General features: G+C 44.4%; 1 protein-coding gene across 1 annotated transcript in view; it reads right to left on the bottom strand.

Annotated features, from left to right (window-relative positions):
* Window positions 1-18901, bottom strand: part of TMEM67 (transmembrane protein 67) — a 465663-nt gene that overhangs the window by 213484 nt on the left and 233278 nt on the right. The window contains 1 exon segment of the mRNA XM_030216600.1: window positions 5568-5691. Coding sequence (XP_030072460.1) covers window positions 5568-5691 — 124 coding nt within the window.

Here is an 18901-nt window from a genome sequence, read left to right as displayed (position 1 = left end):
GATTGTGACCCTGCTGGAACAGCATGTTCAGTGATTCAGATAAAATCCAGCCTGGAAAAATCAAATCAATTCTTGTATACTGCTAATATCCCCTTTCCAGGGTTCAGTATGGTTTACATTCTAGGTGAGACAAAAGCTGATAAGGTTAGTGTGAGGTATGAGAACAATTAGAGACCATTGGTGTAACGCATGCTAAAAGAATGGATCTGAGAGAAGATAAGAGGAAACAGCATAAGGAATGGCAAATCAAATGTAAAGCGATGATAAGGCAGGCAAAGACAGACTTTGAAAAGAAGATTACCTTGGAGGCAAAAAAACAAAAACAAACCCATATAATAAAAATGTTTTAGGTACACTGGAAGCAAGATTATTATAATGACTCTGTATCGCTCAACGGTGCAACCTCACCTTAAGTATTGTGCTCAATTCTGGTCACCATATCTCAAAAAAAAAGATATAGCTGAATTAAAAAAGATTCAAAGAAGCATGATCAAAATGATAAAGGGGATGGAACTCCTCTCATATGAGGAAAGGCTAAAGAGATTAGGGCTCTTCAACTTGGAAAAGAGACACCTGAAGGGGAATATATGATTGAGGTATACAAAATCCTGAGTGGTATAGAACAGGTAAATCTAATGGTAAATCTGTCTGACATTGCTGCCTGGATGTCTCAGCGCCATCTGAAACTACACATGACCAAGACTGAGCTTCTTACCTTTCCACCTAAACCAACCTCTCCTCCTCCCCCATTCTCTATTTCTGTCAATAACACTCTCATCAGCTCATAACCATGGGGTCACCTTCGACTCCTCCCTCTTCTTCTCTGCATATATTCAGCAGACTGCTAAAACCTGTCGTTTCTTTCTCTATAATATCAGCAAAATTCGCCCTTTCCTTTCTGAGCACAATACCAGAACCCTCATCCACACTCTTATCACCTCTCGCTTAGACTATTGCAACTTGCTTCTCACAGGTCTCCCACTTAGCCATCTCTCTCCTCTTCAATCTGTTCAAAATTCTGCTGCACGACTAATATTCTGCCAGTGTCGTTATGCTAGCCCTCTCCTCAAGTCACTTCACTGGCTTCCTGTCCGTTTCAGGTGTGGAAGAAAGTGGGATGTTTGACCAAGGAAATACAAGACCTGGAGAGATGGATCTTAAAAATACTTGTTTATTGATGAATAAAAGACTCGACACAACCGTTGTGTTTCGGCTGTTAGGCCTGCATCAGGAGTCTCGCTCGACGGTGTTCCGTATAGTGGGTCTCAGACGTCGGAAGTCAGCTGATGCGTGCGTTGGGAGACACTTGATGTGATAATCTATGAAGTGGGTCTTTAAAAAGACCTTTATGAAAGAACTTGCACGTAAACAAACGAAATGTCCGCATGAAGCATAAATGATCTTACCTTCCTATCCATTTCCACATACAGTTCAAACTCCTCTTATTGACCTATAAGTGCATTCACTCTGCAACTCCTCAGTACCTCTCCACTCTCATCTCTCCCTACATTCCTCCCTGGGAACTCCATTCACTGGGTAAATCTCTCTTATCTGCACCCTTCTTCTCCACTGCTAACTCCAGACTCCGTTCCTTTTATCTTGCTGCAACATATGCCTAGAATAGACTTCTGAGCCGGTACGTCAAGCTCCAACTCTGGCCATCTTCAAATCTAAGCTAAATGCCCACCTTTTTGATGCTGCTTTTAACGCCTAACCCTTATTCACTTGTTCAGAACCTTTATTTTATCATCTTCACTTTAATATTCCCTTATCTCTTGTTTGTCCTGTTTGTCTGTCCTAATTAGATTGTAAGCTCCGTTGAGCAGGGACTGTCTCTTCATGTTCAAGAGTACAGCGCTGCGTATGTCTAGTAGCGCTTTAGAAATGATAAGTAGTAGTAGTAGTAGTAATTTTTTATTCTCTCAAAAAGTACAAAGACTAGGGGACACTCAATGAAGTTACATGTAGGGTTACCTTATGGCTCCAGAAAAGGAGGACAGATTGAGCCAGTCTTGGTTTTACTTCCATTGCTTTCATTGGAAGCAAAACCCGGACTGGATCAATGTGTCCTCCTTTTTCTGGAGCCATATGGTAACCCTAGTTACATGGAAATACTTTTAAAGCAGCTAGGGCTCTTCAGCTTAGAGAAAAGATGGCTGAGGGGAGATATGATAGAGGTTTATAAAATAATGAGTCAAATTTGAATTGCTTGTTTACTCTTTCCAAAAATACTAGGACTAGAGGGCACAAAGCTACAAAGTAGTAAATTTAAAACAAATTGGAGAAAATATTTCTTCACCCAACGTGTAACTAAACTCTGGAATTTGTTGCCAGGGAATGTGGTAAAAGCAGTTAGCTTAGCGAGGTTTAAAAAAAGTTTGGATAACTTTCTAAAAGAAAAGTCCATAAGCCATTATTAAGATGGACTTGGGGAAAATCCACTGCTTATTTCTAGGATAAGCAGCATAAAATGTATTGTACTGTTTAGGGATCTTGCCAGTAACCTGGATTGGCCACTGTTGGAAGCAGGCTGCTGGGCTTGATGGCTCTTCGGTCTGCCCCAGTATGGCAACACTTATGTTACGTTTAACAAATAGGAGGGAATACTTACTTCACTCAACAGTTAGGCTCTGGTACTAGTTGTCAGAGAATGTAACAGCAGTTAGCATATCTGGGTTTAAAAAAAAGGTTTGGACAAGATCCTGGAGGAAAAGTCCATAGTCTGTTATTGAGATGGACATGGGGGGGGGGGACCACTGCTTGGCATGTGATTGGTAGCATGGAATGTTGCTACTATTTGGGTTTTTGTCAGGTACGTGTAACCTGGATTGACTACTGCTGGAAGCAGGATACTAGGCTAGCTATTCTTATAGAAACATAGAAATATGACGACAGAAAAAGGCCATATGACCCATCCAGTCTGCCCATCCTCTGTAACCCCTAATTCTTCCTGTTCCTAAGTGATCCCACATGGTTATCCCATGCCTTTTTAAATTCTGGAACAGTCAACTTCACAACCTTCACCAGGAGGCCATTCCACGCCTCCACCACCCTTTCTGTGAAATAGTACTTCCTTAGATTACTCCTAAGCCTAGTCCCTCTTAACTTTGTCATATGCCCCCTCATTCCAGAGCTCTCCTTCATTTGAAAAAGTCTCTCTTCTTGTACATAAATGCCCTCTCTCCCTCCTCTCTTCCAGCGTATACATGTTGAGGTTCATAAGCCTGTCCCTATAATTTTTTGCGTTCAAGACCGCTTACTAATTTTGTAGCCGCCCTCTGGACCAACTCCATCCTGTTTATATCTTTCCGTAGGTGCGGTCTCCAGAACTGCACGCAGTACTCCAAATGGGGCCTCACTAGAGACTTATACAAGGGCACTATCACCTCCTTTTTCCTGCTGGTCATGCCTCTCTTTATGCACCCTAGCATCCTTCTGGCTTTGACCGTCGCTTTTTCTACCTGTTTGGAAGCTTTTAGGTCATCAGACACAATCACCCCCAAGTCCTGCTCTTCCTTCGTACGCTGAAGCACTTCACCCTTCTTGCGACCCAAGTGCATGACCCTGCATTTTTTGGGATTAAACCTTAGTTGCCAAATATTGGTCCATTCCTCCAGTTTTGCTAGGTCCTTCCTCATGTCATTCACACCCTCCAGGGTGTCCACCCTGTTGCAGAGTTTAGTGTCATCCACAAAGAGACAGACCTTACCAGACAGCCCTTCCGCAATATCATTCACAAAGACGTTAAAAAGAGCCAGCCCTAGGACCGATCCCTGCGTTACTCCACTGACGATATCCTTTTCTTCAGAGCAAGCTCCATTTACCACTACCCTCTGTCTCCTACCAATCAACCAATTTTCAACCCAATCAGTTACTCTAGGTCCCATACCAAGGGCACTCTATTTATCAGTCGCCTGTGCGGAACCGTGTCAAAGGCTTTGCTGAAATCCAAGTAATGTTATGTTCTTAAGAAGCCGGTAAAAGAATCAGCTAGACCACTCCATGTCCAGCATTTCTCATCTCTCCCCTCCCCTCCATCCATGTGCATCTCCTTCCTGTCTTACCTCTCCTCCATCCATGTCCAGCATTTCTCTTGCCCTCCCTTCTATCTATCCACGTCCAGCAACTCTCCTCTCTATCCTGTCCTCCCCTCCCATCCATGTCCAGCGATTCTCCTTTGCCCCTATCCTCCCCTCCCTCCATCCATGTCCAGCAATTCTCCTCTCTCCCCTGCCCTCTTTTCCCATCCATGTCCAGTGATTCTCCTTTGTTTTCAAGGCCTTTCTAAAACATAGGTAGTATAACATTTGTCTTAGTTCATGAGGCAAAGCATTCTAGATTCTTGCACCATGAAACGGGAACGAATGATCATAAACAGACTTTAAACAGACATGTCTAAGTGAAGGGTATCTTATTTGTAACATAAATTGATTTAACAATTAAACAAACAAACTTAATGCATTTATTAACAGATAACTAATGAAGATCTTTCAAAGGCGGAGCAATGCTGTCAAACTTGCATTGCCTAAATATTAATCTAGCAGTGGTATTCCATAACAACTGCAACTTTTGGTCGAAATATTGCAATATAATGAATTGCAGTAATCTAGTTGTGGAAGAACTGCCTTGTGTTAGAATTCTAAATTTTTGTGAATTTAGTGAATATCGTTTGGCTCAAGTTGTCTTAGTCTAGAAGCATTATTTTTCCTTAATGCATTAATTTGTCTCTCAAAGGACAAATTAGAGTCTAGAATGATCCTCTATTTTTAAATTCTTACCAGAAGATAGTATAAGCTCTTAACCAGTCATCATCCACTATCCTATCATGACAAAAGGCATAACTGATAAACAGTATATATGGACATACAAAGATCAGCCAGTCAGGACAACCATGGAGTATCATCTTGAGGTACCATCTCCTACTGTTTCTGTCACCTGTGCATCCCATCATCTTCAACAGAAGAGAAGACTGCACTGCCATCTGCAGGTCAGATATTTTTAGCTCTGTGATCAAATTTACACCTGGATTTAGTTTGCTGGTTTTTACCAGAAATTGAAGTGTGTGTTAAATCAAGGCCATCATGCTTGCTTTCATTGCGCTTAAGAAGTTGTATTAAAAATTCATACAAATTAGTGTTGGGATTCTTAGAAACTATCATAGGACTCTTTCCTGCTGTTTGTTCTTTTCTGTTTTGCTCTGCTAAATAAACCATTGCACTTTATATATTTCTGATGGACCATATTTCTTATCAGTTAGCAAGGGTTTGAGCTTTGGGACTGGTGATCAGGTGTGTCTATCCTCTGGACTTCGTCCATCATCTACACACCTGTTTTTACATGTTTTGTGTCAGCTGATTCTCTCACAGTCCTGCAGAAGAGCCATAGGCAGGAAGAAGCATGGAAAGTTCTATTCCAGTGCTTGGGATAGTTTCTGCATAGGGGTCCATTGGAGAATGGGAGGTTTGGTAAAAAAGTGGGGCATAAATGATCTAAATAAATATATACACCTTGACTGGTGCTTCAAGTAACACATTATTACCACCATTCAGTACAACTATTTTGCTTACCATATTGAGATTTCACTAGCAATCCGAATGACTCTTGGTGGATCCCCTACACCATTTTCTTGTCCACTTAATGTATCCACCAACAACATCCGACGGGTCAAAAGCCAATTGTTGACATTTTTGCCTTTGTATACAAATAAATGCCAGAAAATTGAAAACTAGTTAAACTTTGAGACTTTAAAATGTATTTATACTTCGTATAAACATGTTCATATATTAGTTAACTAATTATAGTAACATAGTAGATAACGGCTGAAAAAGACCTGCATGGTCCATCCAGTCTGCCGAACAAGATAAACTCATATGTGCTACTTTTTGTGTATACCTTACCTTGATTTGTATCTGTCATTTTCAGGGCACAGACCAGGGGCGTATCTGCGTGGGGCCACAGGGGCCTGGACCCCCGCAGATTTCGCCCTGGACCCCCCTACCACCGACCCTCTCCACCTCCCGCACGCCACCAACCCGTCCCCGATCTTTGCTGGCGGGGGACCCCAAGCCCCCGCCAGCCGAAGTCCTCTCTTCCATGCAGGATGCAAGTTGCAACGCTTCCTGTTCTTCTGATTCTGACGTCCTGCACGTACAACGTGCAGGACGTCAGACTCAGAATTTGGAACTCAGTCTGACGTCCTGCGCGTTGTACGTGCAAGACGTCAGACTCAGAAGAACAGGAAGCATTGCAACTTGCAGCCTGCATGGAAGAGAGGACCTCGGCTGGCGGGGGGGTTGGGGTCCCCCACCAGCAAAGGTAAGTGACAGCAGCGGGGGAGGGTTGGCGGCGGCGGGAGGGGGTGGAGAGTGTCATTGGTGGCGAGGGGGGGGGTCTGGCAGTGTCGAGGGGGTCCGGAAATGGCGGGGGGGGGGGGATCGGTGGCGCGGGGGGGGGGCTAAAATGTGCCCCCTCCCTCTGGCTCTGGCCCCCCCTACCGCCAGAGTCCAGATACGCCCCTGGCACAGACCATAGAAGTCTGCCCAGCACTAGCCCCGCCTCCCAACCACCAGCCCTGCCTCCCACCACCGGCTCCACCACCCAATCTCAGCTAAGCTTCTTATATTTGAATAATCACTCTATAAACTCCATGGAAGAAAGAAAGAAAAATCAGATCTCCTCAGAACAAGTATTCGTTTGCACCATGGAGTTGCATTGTCCTCTTCAATAAATGAAGACCAATGGTTTCAATGATCAAATATTGCAGGGCTTTATATATTCTCTGTAGTCCACTGCTCTCTCTGGAACAGAATATGAAAAAGTTCTATGGCAATAGTGTAAGTAAAATTTTATCATTGACTATATTCTAAATTGGGTAATAACAATACAAATTAAACACAGGCTGAAGCTGGTGATGACTAGTGTGAAAGCTAGCAGAAAATGAACTGTCAGTTCAGACTCAATTCCTGTTCCATAGGGCTCATCACAACTTTATACCAGGAGCCTTATCAAAGTGGTACCTAACAGGAAGTAATTCACTGCTACATAAAACACTCTTCTTATGAAGGTCACTTCTACAAATGATGCCTACTTTTCTTTATAGAATATTAGTCTAACATGTCAAATACATATATAGGTTTTTAAGCATGAGCACCTATTCTAGTCATAGAGCTGGTGTAAATGTTCACACTATGAAAATTGGCACATGAATTAATTAGTTAAAGAACTTATTACCCACCCCATCACTTATAGTTCAAATGGGATACAATAAACATACTGTATTGCTCTAAAACTACAGCCTGCTTACTTTATCACTACAGACTGCTCAGAGAATAAATTACTGCAGATTATTTTGGATTCGTATTGGGTAAATGAGACTTTTTATTAGAACTTTAAATGGCGAGTGTATAGTCATTATTGTTCCAACTACACAATGATTAAGAAATATACACACTAATCAAGTTACATAACTAAAAGAAAGGAACAGTCTTTCTACGCGGTGCGTCCACCCATAGATGAGCCTCTGAACTCTGCTGCAACAAGCCCCCCTTTTTATCAGGTTTTTTCAGAGCCATGGAAAATTACAAAGATGTGCAAGAGAATGTAGTCAAATGCTCTTGGTTTCAAGTAAACAAGCCACTGACCAGATGGCCTACTCTTGAACCTTGAACATGCCCCACTTCACTTTTGCACAAAATAAATCAGAGACATGACTTCATCTTATTTTGCAAGAAAAAATTAGTTTCAGTCAGAAAACAAGAACTTCAGAGTAGACTGTCTGTTTAGAGCAGAATTGAACAATCAAAATATTCCATACAATTACAAGGAAAGTTACTTTTGGTTAAAGACAGAAGATTTTTAAAGTGTATTATCGGTCAAAGCAAGATTGAAAAGCAATCCTTAATATCTTCCATCACATTCAGTTCTTTGCTTTTCAATTTTGCTTATACGATAATGGTATAATAGAATAACTATGAGATATTTTTCACAATTTTTGACAATTCCATATAGTCAAAATAATGATTATGCAAAGCAGGGGCGTATCTGCATGGGGCCTCAGGGGCCTGGGCCCCCGCAGATTTCGCCCTGGACCCCCCTACCGCTGCCAACCCTCCCCCTCCGTTGCTCGCCTACCTTCGCTGGCGGGGGACCCCAACCCCCGCCAGCCGAGGTCCGCGTCCTCCTGCCCCTGCCGGCTGCCTTTAAAGAATTCCGTCAGCTGGCGGGGGACCCCCAACCCCCGCCAGCCAAGCCGAGGTCCTTTCATTTTTCCACCGAAGCTGGCGCCGACGAAAGTTTCTTTTGAGTCTGACGTCGCTGCACGTTGTACGTGCAGGACGTCAGACTCAGAAACAGCTTCATTCTGTTTCTGAGTCTGACGTCCTGCACGTACAACGTGCAGCGACGTCAGACTCAAAAGAAACTTTCGTCGGCGCCAGCTTCGGTGGAAAAATGAAAGGACCTCGGCTTGGCTGGCGGGGGTTGGGGGTCCCCCGCCAGCTGACGGAATTCTTTAAAGGCAGCCGGCAGGGGCAGGAGGACGCGGACCTCGGCTGGCGGGGGTTGGGGTCCCCCGCCAGCGAAGGTAGGCGAGCAACGGAGGGGGAGGGTTGGCAATGGCGGCGGCGGGGGGGGGGGGCTATAATGTGCCCCCTCACTCTGGCCCTGGCCCCCCCTACCGCCGCAGTTCAGATACGCCCCTGATGCAAAGTACAATTAAGATTGGATGAAATAGCAAATTTAATACTTTGGTAGCCGAAGGTGAATGTCCATAGAAAATGTTCCACCAATTGTGGGCAGTAGCTTTTTGCAAGCGTGAGGAAATATCCACAAGTGTATCTCCAGTGAGGCTTGTATCAATCTGGTGTTGAAGTAAAGGTCTATTGCGTTTCTGCATATATTGTTGCAAAAGTTCAGTATTTTGTATTGCATCTTTCAAAGGCTGTAAACTTAATGAAATGTCAGCTATGTTCAGTACTTGTGAATACCAATATAGGGTTAATTGTTGCTCCATATCAGGTACAAAAGTATATAATTGTCCATGCCACCATAAATGAGTGATGTTGGTAAAACAACCAGAAAAAGGATAAGATAGATTATATAAATGGGTTACACTGACATCATAAGAGGCTAAACAAATGTATCGAACACTAATTTCAACAAACATACTAAAATTAATAGGAAGTATAGACCAAGGGCAAACATTAATAATGCTGCCCACCAATAACTAACCAAAATTCAGTATTATAGACAATGAGCAGTATTACAAATCTACATAATATAAGCTACTTTTGAGCTTATTTTTAAAAGAGATCGCCGGCCATCATCAGACACATATCGGGAGATGGCCGTCGATATCCTGATCCCAGCCAAATCGGTATAATCGAAAGCCGATTTTAGCCGGCCCCAACTGCTTTTCATCGCGGAGCCAGCCAACCTTCAAGGGAGGGTACAGAAGGCGGGACGGGAGAAGTGGCGTCCCCGGGTGCAGCGCGGACCCCCCCTCCAGCAAAATACACCCCCCCCCCGCAAAAGAGCCCTCCCCCGGGTGCATGCCGCTGGGGGGGGTGCCGCAGCGCGCGCCTGCTGCGAGTTTACTAACTTTGCTCGTTCGCTGCAGCTCCCTCTGCCCCGGAACAGGAAGTAACCTGTTCCGGGGCAGAGGGAGCTGCAGCGAACGAGAGAAGTTAGCGAACTCTCGTAGCAGGCTCGCGCCGCGGCACCCCCCCCAGCGGCGTGCACCCGGGGCGGACCACCCCCACTGCCCCCCCTTGGTACGCCACTGGATGGGAGGCAGGGTGGGGGTGGGGGCGGGACGGGGGCATGGTTACGAGATAGCCGGCTTCACCCCATAATGGAAAAAAGATGGCCGGCTCAGATGAGCATTTCGCCGGCTGCACTTGGTCCATTTATTTTTAGATCCAAGTCACAAAAAAGTGCCCCAATTGACCAGATGACCACCGGAGGGAAACGAGGATGACCTCCCCTTACTCCTGCAGTGGTCACCAACCCCCTCCCACCCACAAAAAATGTAAAAAAAAAAGTTTTCTTCCAGCCTGAAATGTCATACCCAGCTCCCTGACAGCAGTATGCAGGTCCCTGGAGCAGTAATTAGTGGGTGCAGTGCACTTCAGGCAGGTGGACCCAGGCCCATCCCCCTCTACCTGTTCCACTTGTGGTGGTTAATGTTGAGCCCTCCAAAAAAAAACCCAAAACCCACTCTACCCACATGTAGGTGCCCCCCTTCACCCCTTGGGGCTATGGTAATGGTGTAGAGTTGTGGAGAGTGGGGTTTGGCGGGAATTTGGGGGGCTCAGTACCCAAGGTAAGGGAGTTATGCACCTGGGAGCTATTTTTTTTTTAATTTGTAGAAGTGCCCCCTAGGGCCTCCCACGACCAAATGAGTTGCATTTCACCGGGTTTGAGATGGCCGGGCCCGGTTTCCATTATGGCTGAAAAACAACGCTGGCCATCGCCTCTAAACCCGGCAATCGATTTAGCCGGCCCCAACCATATTTCGAAAATACGGTTGGCTCCGCCCCCTTAGGGAGCCGGCCCGAACATGGCCGGCCATCTATTTGGCCAGTGCCATTCGATTATGCCCTCTTAGTTACATTAAACTGCACAAATTGCCCTGAACAAAAAAGAGGTCAGTGTACAAGGCAGTATTTGGAGTTATCAATCAAGTTGTGGAAGGAATCCACCGGTGAAAGATACACATACACAATAATTACACACAATTAAAATAAAATTAAATACAACTAATTAGACTCCATCAAATAACAAGCAAGCCCCCAAATTCCTGTCCCTATGAAATGTGGATGTGTTATGTATCACTGTGGCAGAGGAAGAGTGTTTCACAAAATGGGGGCATATACTGAGAAAGGAATAGCTGTAACCTTTTCATCTGTTTCCCAGCAAAATGAGGCAACCAAAGACAGGAAGATCACACTTTCACAAACAGGTCCAAACAAGAGTCAAACAGTGGAAGCAAAGCAAAAACAACCCAACAAGAAACAGTGGTGTGCAACCACATAAAATTCCTCTATTCACTTCTTCCACAATCTGACACAGACCATGTTTCAGCCTAAGGGCCTGCATCAGGGATCCAAGAGTCTACAAAAACTCTGAATGTGGTTACCTCAAACAAAGTTTGCTATAAAACTATTCAATTGGAGTGGAGGAGTGGCCTAGTCGTTAGCGTGGTGGACTTTGGTCCTGGGGAACTGGGTTCGATTCCCACTGCAGGCACAGGCAGCTCCTTGTGACTCTGGGCAAGTCACTTAACCCTCCATTGCCCCAGGTACAAATAAATACCTGTATATAATATGTAAGCCACATTGAGCCTGCCATGAGTGGGAAAGCGCGGGGTACAAATGTAATAAAAAAATAAATAAATTACCATCAAGATAGCCACTGATATAGCAAACTCAAACACAATCTCAAAAAAAGAACACACAAGCATTTGCTAAAGGCTATGATCCTGAAAAACCGCATTGGAACCACAAACAAGCATGCAAATGTTCTCTTTTTTAGAGACCGCATCTGAGAGTGCTATGTCAGTGGATATCTCGATGATAACTGAATAGTTTTATGTTTCAAATCATTTTTATTAAAGCATTTAGTTGCAAACAAACAGCAATTGAAATTTATAAACTAACATCACATATAAACTCTCAATGCCAATTTTTAAGAAAGGTTCCAGGGGAGATCCAGGGAATTATAGACCGGTGAGTCTGACGTTGGTGCCGGGCAAAATGGTAGAGACTATCATTAAGAACAAAATAACAGCATGGATTTAGTGAAAGGAAGTCTTGCCTCACCAATCTACTGCATTTCTTTGAAGGGGTAAACAAACATTTTGACAAAGGTGAGAAGGTGGATATTGTGTATCTGGATTTTCAGAAAGCATTTGACAAAGTCCCTCATGAAAGGCTCCAGAGGAAGTTAGAGAGTCATGGGATCGGAGGTAGTGTAGAGTTATGGATTAAAAACTAGTTGAAAGATAGGAAACAGAGAGTAGGGTTAAATGGTCACTATTCGCAATGGAGAAGGGTAGTTAGTGGGGTCCCTCAGGGATCTGTGTTGGGACCCTTGCTTTTTAACATTTTGATAAATGACCTGGAGGTGGGGGTAACTAGCGAGGTTATCAAATTTGCTGATGACACAAACCAGCTTATAATCGAAAGTGATCGCCGGCTATCTTCCAACACAAATTGGGAGATGGCCGGCGATTTCTTAAAAGCGGCGAAATCGGTATAATCGAAAGCGGCATTTTAGACAGCTTTGCCGGCGAAAGTTCAAGGGGGCGTGTCGGTAGATTAGCGAAAGCGGGACATGGGCAGGCATGGGCGTGGCTACCAGATGGCCGGCTTTCGCCGATAATGAAAAAAAAAAAGCGGCGTTAAGCAGTATTTCGCCGGGTTTACTTGGTCCTTTTATTTTCACGACCAAGCCTCAAAAATGTGCCCCAACTGACCAGATGACCACTGGAGGGAATGGGGGATGACCTCCCCATACTCCCCCAGTGGTCACCAACCCCCTTCCATACTAAAAAAATTATCAATAGAAATCAAACAAAATAAAACATGGAAAAGAAAATAAGATGATACCTTTTTTATTGGACATAACTTAATACATTTAATACAAATGTATTAAGTTATGTCCAATAAAAAAGGTATCATCTTATTTTCTTTTCCATGTTTTATTTTGTTTGATTTCTATTGATAACCTTAAGAGTGGACTAACACGGCTACCACACTCCTAAACTAAAAAAATAAAACTAAAAACCTTTTTTGCCAGCCTGTATGCCAGCCTCAAATGCCGTACCCACCTCCATGACAGCAGAATGTGTTCTATCCTCCGACAGCCTTTCCCTGGTTGCGATGTAGCTCTCGGGTGAGTGTGACACCTTTTCTATTAGGTGCCCTGCAGAGTCACATTAGCAATGCATTGTGGTGGGTGTAGGGTACTGGGCTCTACTCCCAGGGTGCTTTTCCCCCCTGCTTACTGGGTCAGAGTGTGCCCTGTTTTGTTTCCTGTTGTAGTCCATGCGGTAGTGGCCATTTTTGTAAGCCAGTTTTAGTTCCCTTTCCTGTGTTACCCACGTTAGAGAACGTAGTTCTTATCTTGAATGGTGCAGAAAGAGGGCATTGTACACCATTGTGCCAGCTCTGACTTACTGCTAATCTTAGTACCAGGGGACTCTTTGCCAGTGGGGCACAACCTCTGATCTGCAGTTAACTGTGAGTAAACGTGTTTATTTCAAGAAAGGACGCTTTCAGAGAGATTAGTCTTCAGGTGTGAACTGGTGTGCCAAAGTTATACAGCAGCAATAAGTCCTAGAGGCTGTATGGAGGTCCCTGGAGCAATTTTAGTGGGTGCAGTACATTTGTGGATAGTGGGTTTGGGGGGCTCAGCTCCCAAAGTAAGGGAGCTATGCACGTGGGAGCTTTTCTGAAGTCCACCGCAGTGACCCCTAGGGTGGCTGGTTGGTGTCCTGGCATGTCAGGGGGGCCAGTGCACTAAAAATGCTGACTCCTCCCACGGCCAAATGCCTTGAATTTGGCCGGGGTTTGAGATGGCCGACATCATTTTCCATTATCGCTGAAAAACAAACCCGGCCATCTCAAACCCGGCGAACTCCAAGGCATTTGGCTGGGCTAAACCGTATTATCGAAAAAAAAGATGGCCGGCCATCTTTTTCGATAATACGGTTCCGGCCAGCTGTAGCGCCGCCGCCAACATAGATCGCCGGCGATCTATTTGGCCGGCGACGTTCGATTATGCCCCTCAAAGTTGTTTAAGGTCGTCAAATTGCAGGAAGATTGTGAAAAGTTGCAAGAAGATATTGCGAGACTAGGAGACTGGTCGTCTAAATGGCAGATGACGTTCAATGTGAGCAAGTGCAAAGTGATGCATGTGGGAAAAAGGAACCCGAACTATAGCTACGTCATGCAAGGTTCAGTGTTAGGAGTCACGGAACGAGAAAGGCACCTGGGAGTCATCATTGTTGATACGTTGAAATCTTCTGCTCAGTGTGCTGCTGCGGCTAAGAAAGCAAATAGAATGTTAGGTATTATTAGGAAAGGGATGGAAAACAAAAATGAGGATATTATAATGCCACTGTATCGGTCCATGGTGCGACCGCACCTAGAGTATTGTGTTCAATTCTGGTCGCCGCACCTTAAAAAAAAGACATAGTGGAATTGGAAAAGGTTCAGAGAAGGGCGACAAAGATGATTAAGGGGATGGGACGACTTTCCTATGAGGAAAGGCTAAAGCGGCTGGGGCTCTTCAGCTTGGAGAAAAGGCGGCTGAGGGGTGATATGATAGAGGTATATAAAATAATGAGTGGAGTGGAAAAGATAGATATGGAGCGTCTGTTTACGCTCTCCAATAATACTAGGACAAGGGGGCATGCAATGAAGCTGGAGTGCAGTAAGTTTAAAACAAATAAGAGAAATTTTTTCTTTACTCAGCATGTAATTCGACTCTGGAATTCATTGCCAGAGAATGCGGTTAAGGTGGTTAGTTTAGCAGAGTTTAAGAAAGGTTTGGACGGCTTCCTGAAGGAAAAGGCCATAAAATGTTATTAAAGGAAGATAGGGAAAAATCCACTATTCCTGGGACAAGCAGTACAAAATGCTTTGCTCCGTGGATCTTGTCGGGTGATTGTGACCTGGACTGGCCACTGTCGGAGACAGGGTGTGGGCTAGATGGACCTTTGGTCTGTCCCAGTGTGGCGATGCTTATGTCTTATGTCTAACTCCCCTCCCCCCTTTTCTGCACCTCAAACTCCCCGTCTCTCCACCCCTCTATCCCCCCCCTCTTTGTTTGCTTCCCCTTTCCTCCCCTTTTATTCCCCCCTTCTCTCCCTCCATATGTCCTGTTATTGGGTTAATATATCAACACTCTTGGCTTTCTGGTAGTAACTATCAATAGAAATCAAACAAAATAAAACATGGAAAAGAAAATAAGATGATACCTTTTTTATTGGACATAACTTAATACATTTCTTGATTAGCTTTCGAAGGTTGCCCTTCTTCGGATCCGATCTGACGAAGAAAGGCAACCTTCGAAAGCTAATTTATATTGGAGCTCCCAATGAGCTGTCATCATCGATGTCCTGAATAGGGATAGGACATGTGCTCGAAACAGTTCAGGAAAAAGCGTTGATACTTAAGTCTGTACTCCACAATTCAGCATATTTGGCAAAGTCTAATTCAAGAGCAGTATCTCTGATATGTCTGTGGTGAAACGATAATGGTACTTTCTGTTGTGCTCCAAGGGAAAACACTGCAGCCAGCAACTCTTGTACATCGTCACTTAATGTCTCCCAAGGCAAGATGGTAATATAATGTTTTAATTGGTAGTAAAGAAAAAAGATCTGTCGGTAGCAAAGAATATTGTTGTTAAAAACCCTCAAAGGGCTTAATGCGACCTTCCTCCGTTATCACATGTAATATATGTCAGGCCTTTTCGCTGCCTTCTACAAAATGCTTTATATAAAGAACCAGGAGGAAAGGCCGGATTATCGCAAATAATATATGGGGTAGTTTTGAGGAAAACGGTGATGTCAACAGACCCATCGCAAAAGTGCCTTAGCCGTGGGAAGAATAGAGGTGGTGCGCAAAGAGGAGGGTGCACTCCCACCCGCTATATGTAACAAACAGCTGAAATGAGTTTTTTTGAATCAAAGTAAGTTCCATGGTAGTAGCTGAAGTCTTGTGTGGAGTGAAACCAATCTGTGATGTGTCTCATGCCACTCGCGACGGTTAAATGCTGCAGACTTAAGAGGCCTAGTCCTCCATATTCTACGGGCATCTGCAGAGTAGATAATGGTAATTTTGCCTTCCTCCCCCTCCATAAAAATCTTTGTAACAGACAGTTAAATTTTCTCTCATCTCTGCGAGTAAGATACAATGGTAGGATTTGAAATATATACAGCCAGAGTGGTACAAGAAACATATTGTACAAAGCAATGTGACCCAAGAGTGATAACGGGTATGCATGCCACAATTGCAACCTTGTACGAGTATCAGAAAACAGTTTCACAACATTAATGGTATACAGCTGAGACAGATCCTGTGGAATATATACCCCTAGGTATCTGATAACATCTTCTGCCCATGCTAAAGGAAAAACACCTCTCCAAAGTAAATCATCCCTTTGTATAACTGGTAGAGCCTGGGATTTCTGAAAGTACAACATATAACTGAATAGCTTTATAACAAACTTTGTTCTGGGGTATAGGACAACACATTCAGAGTTTTTGTAGATTCTCAGATCCTTGATGCAAGCCCTTAGGCCGAAACATGGTCTGTGTCAGATCCTGGAATAACTAAATAAAGTTCATTTATGTGGTTGCAAACCACTGTGTTGCTTTTGTTGTTTTGTTTTGCTTCTCCATTGTTTGACTTTTGTTTTATCTCAGCAAAATGAACCAAAGGAACATTAATGGTTGAAGGAAAAGGGGATGGGACTTGATATACTGCCTTTCTGTGATTACAATCAAAGCGGTTTACATATTATATATAGGTACTTATTTTGTACCTGGGGCAATGGAGAGTTAAGTGACTTTACCAGAGTCACAAGGAGCTACAGTGGGAATCAAACCCAGTTCCCCAGGATCAAAGTCTGCTGCACTAACCACTAGGCTACTCCTCCATGGGAAGAATATGGCTATAACACAGAAAAAAAGAAGCAACTGGGACCACACAATTTGAAAACTAAAAAAAATAGTAATTTCAGATCATGCCATGATCTAGAGTGGGAGCGGATTAACAGAGAAGTGACGGACATTTAGCGCAATTCTCAGTTTGGGATTTTCTAAAGCATAAGTGGGATGATTACTGTGCCATCCATGCCAATAATGTTGAACATAGATACACCCAGTCTTTTTTGGGAAGACTACTAGGGTTGTGCTATGGGAGGGGGAGGAGCAATGGCCTATATGGCTCAGAAAAAAAACAAGGTATGAATACACAAATTTTGAGCAGCTGAGAGCATAAAAATATCAATTTCAGATGGTCTCTTCAAGAGAACATAAGGAGAATTATCTTGCAGTGCAAGATGCACAACACTCTGTTACATGAGTGCGCAAAGAAAGCTGCCCTATATTATAAATGTAAACATTTTCATTTGATAAGAAATCGGGCAAATAAGCAGATTAGTTAAACCCTAGAAGGAAAAAATTTCATTGAGAGGGTGCGGGATAGTGCTAACAGATAGTAAGTAGAACCACTGCTAATATGTTTGCACAATATTTGACTGTGATACATGGTGGACATTCTAGTAATGAAGTTGGAGAGTGATGGATGGAGTTAATCTTCCTGTTCTGACTGAGAAAAGGCTTGGACCAAATGCTCCATTGACATTAGAAGATATTAGTAAGGTTATCAAGCAACTCAAACTGCACAAATCTCCAGGCCCTGGCGGGTTTTCAGGAGAATTCTATAAAATATTAGATTACAATTTATATGGGACCTTGACGGATTATTTTCAGCAAGTGATTAGCCCTGGTGCTTTCCTGCTGGGATGAAATACTGCTCTGATCACAGTCCTCCACAAGCTAGGCAAAGATAGGAAATTAAAAAGAGTAAGACCTTTCTTCCCAAGGAATGTTTTCCATAATCTGGTACAATCAATGGTGCTCAGTCATCTAGATTACTGCAGTGCACTCTATGCCGGCTGTAAAGCGAATGCTACATACCTGTAGAAGGTATTCTCCGAGGACAGCAGGCTGATTGTTCTCACTGATGGGTGACGTCCACGGCAGCCCCTCCAATCGGAAACTTCTCTAGCAAAGTCCTTTGCTAGTCCTCGCGCGCGCACCGCGCATGCGCGGTCGTCTTCCCGCCCGAAACCGGCTTGAGCCGGCCAGTCCAGTATGTAGCAAGACAATACACTTCAAGGGAAGACACAACTCCAAAGGGGAGGCGGGCGGGTTTGTGAGAACAATCAGCCTGCTGTCCTCGGAGAATACCTTCTACAGGTATGTAGCATTCGCTTTCTCCGAGGACAAGCAGGCTGCTTGTTCTCACTGATGGGGTATCCCTAGCCCCCAGGCTCACTCAAAACAACAACCATGGTCAACTGGGCCTCGCAACGGCGAGGACATAACTGAGATTGACCTAAAAAATTTACCAACTAACTGAGAGTGCAGCCTGGAACAGAACAAACAGGGCCCTCGGGGGGTGGAGTTGGATCCTAAAGCCCAAACAGGTTCTGAAGAACTGACTGCCCGAACCGACTGTCGCGTCGGGTATCCTGCTGCAGGCAGTAATGAGATGTGAATGTGTGGACAGATGACCACGTCGCAGCTTTGCAAATTTCTTCAATGGAGGCTGACTTCAAGTGGGCTACCGACGCAGCCATGGCTCTAACATTATGAGCCGTGACATGACCCTCAAGAGCCAGCCCCGCCTGGGCGTAAGTGAAGGAAATGCAATCTGCTAGCCAATTGGATATGGTGCGTTTCCCTACAGCCACTCCCCTCCTATTGGGATCAAAAGAAACAAACAATTGGGCGGACTGTCTGTGGGGCTGTGTCCGCTCCAGATAGAAGGCCAATGCTCTCTTGCAGTCCAATGTGTGCAGCTGACGTTCAGCAGGGCAGGAATGAGGACGGGGAAAGAATGTTGGCAAGACAATTGACTGGTTCAGATGGAACTCCGACACGACCTTTGGCAAGAACTTAGGGTGAGTGCGGAGGACTACTCTGTTATGATGAAATTTGGTGTAAGGGGCCTGGGCTACCAGGGCCTGAAGCTCACTGACTCTACGAGCTGAAGTAACTGCCACCAAGAAAATGACCTTCCAGGTCAAGTACTTCAGATGGCAGGAATTCAGTGGCTCAAAAGGAGGTTTCATCAGCTGGGTGAGAACGACATTGAGATCCCAT

This window comes from Microcaecilia unicolor, chromosome 1 (assembly GCF_901765095.1).
Source record: "Microcaecilia unicolor chromosome 1, aMicUni1.1, whole genome shotgun sequence".
NCBI classification, from domain to species: Eukaryota; Metazoa; Chordata; class Amphibia; order Gymnophiona; family Siphonopidae; genus Microcaecilia; species Microcaecilia unicolor.
The sequence above is the reverse complement of the archived record's forward strand: the minus strand, read 5'-3'. Positions and strand labels throughout refer to the sequence as shown.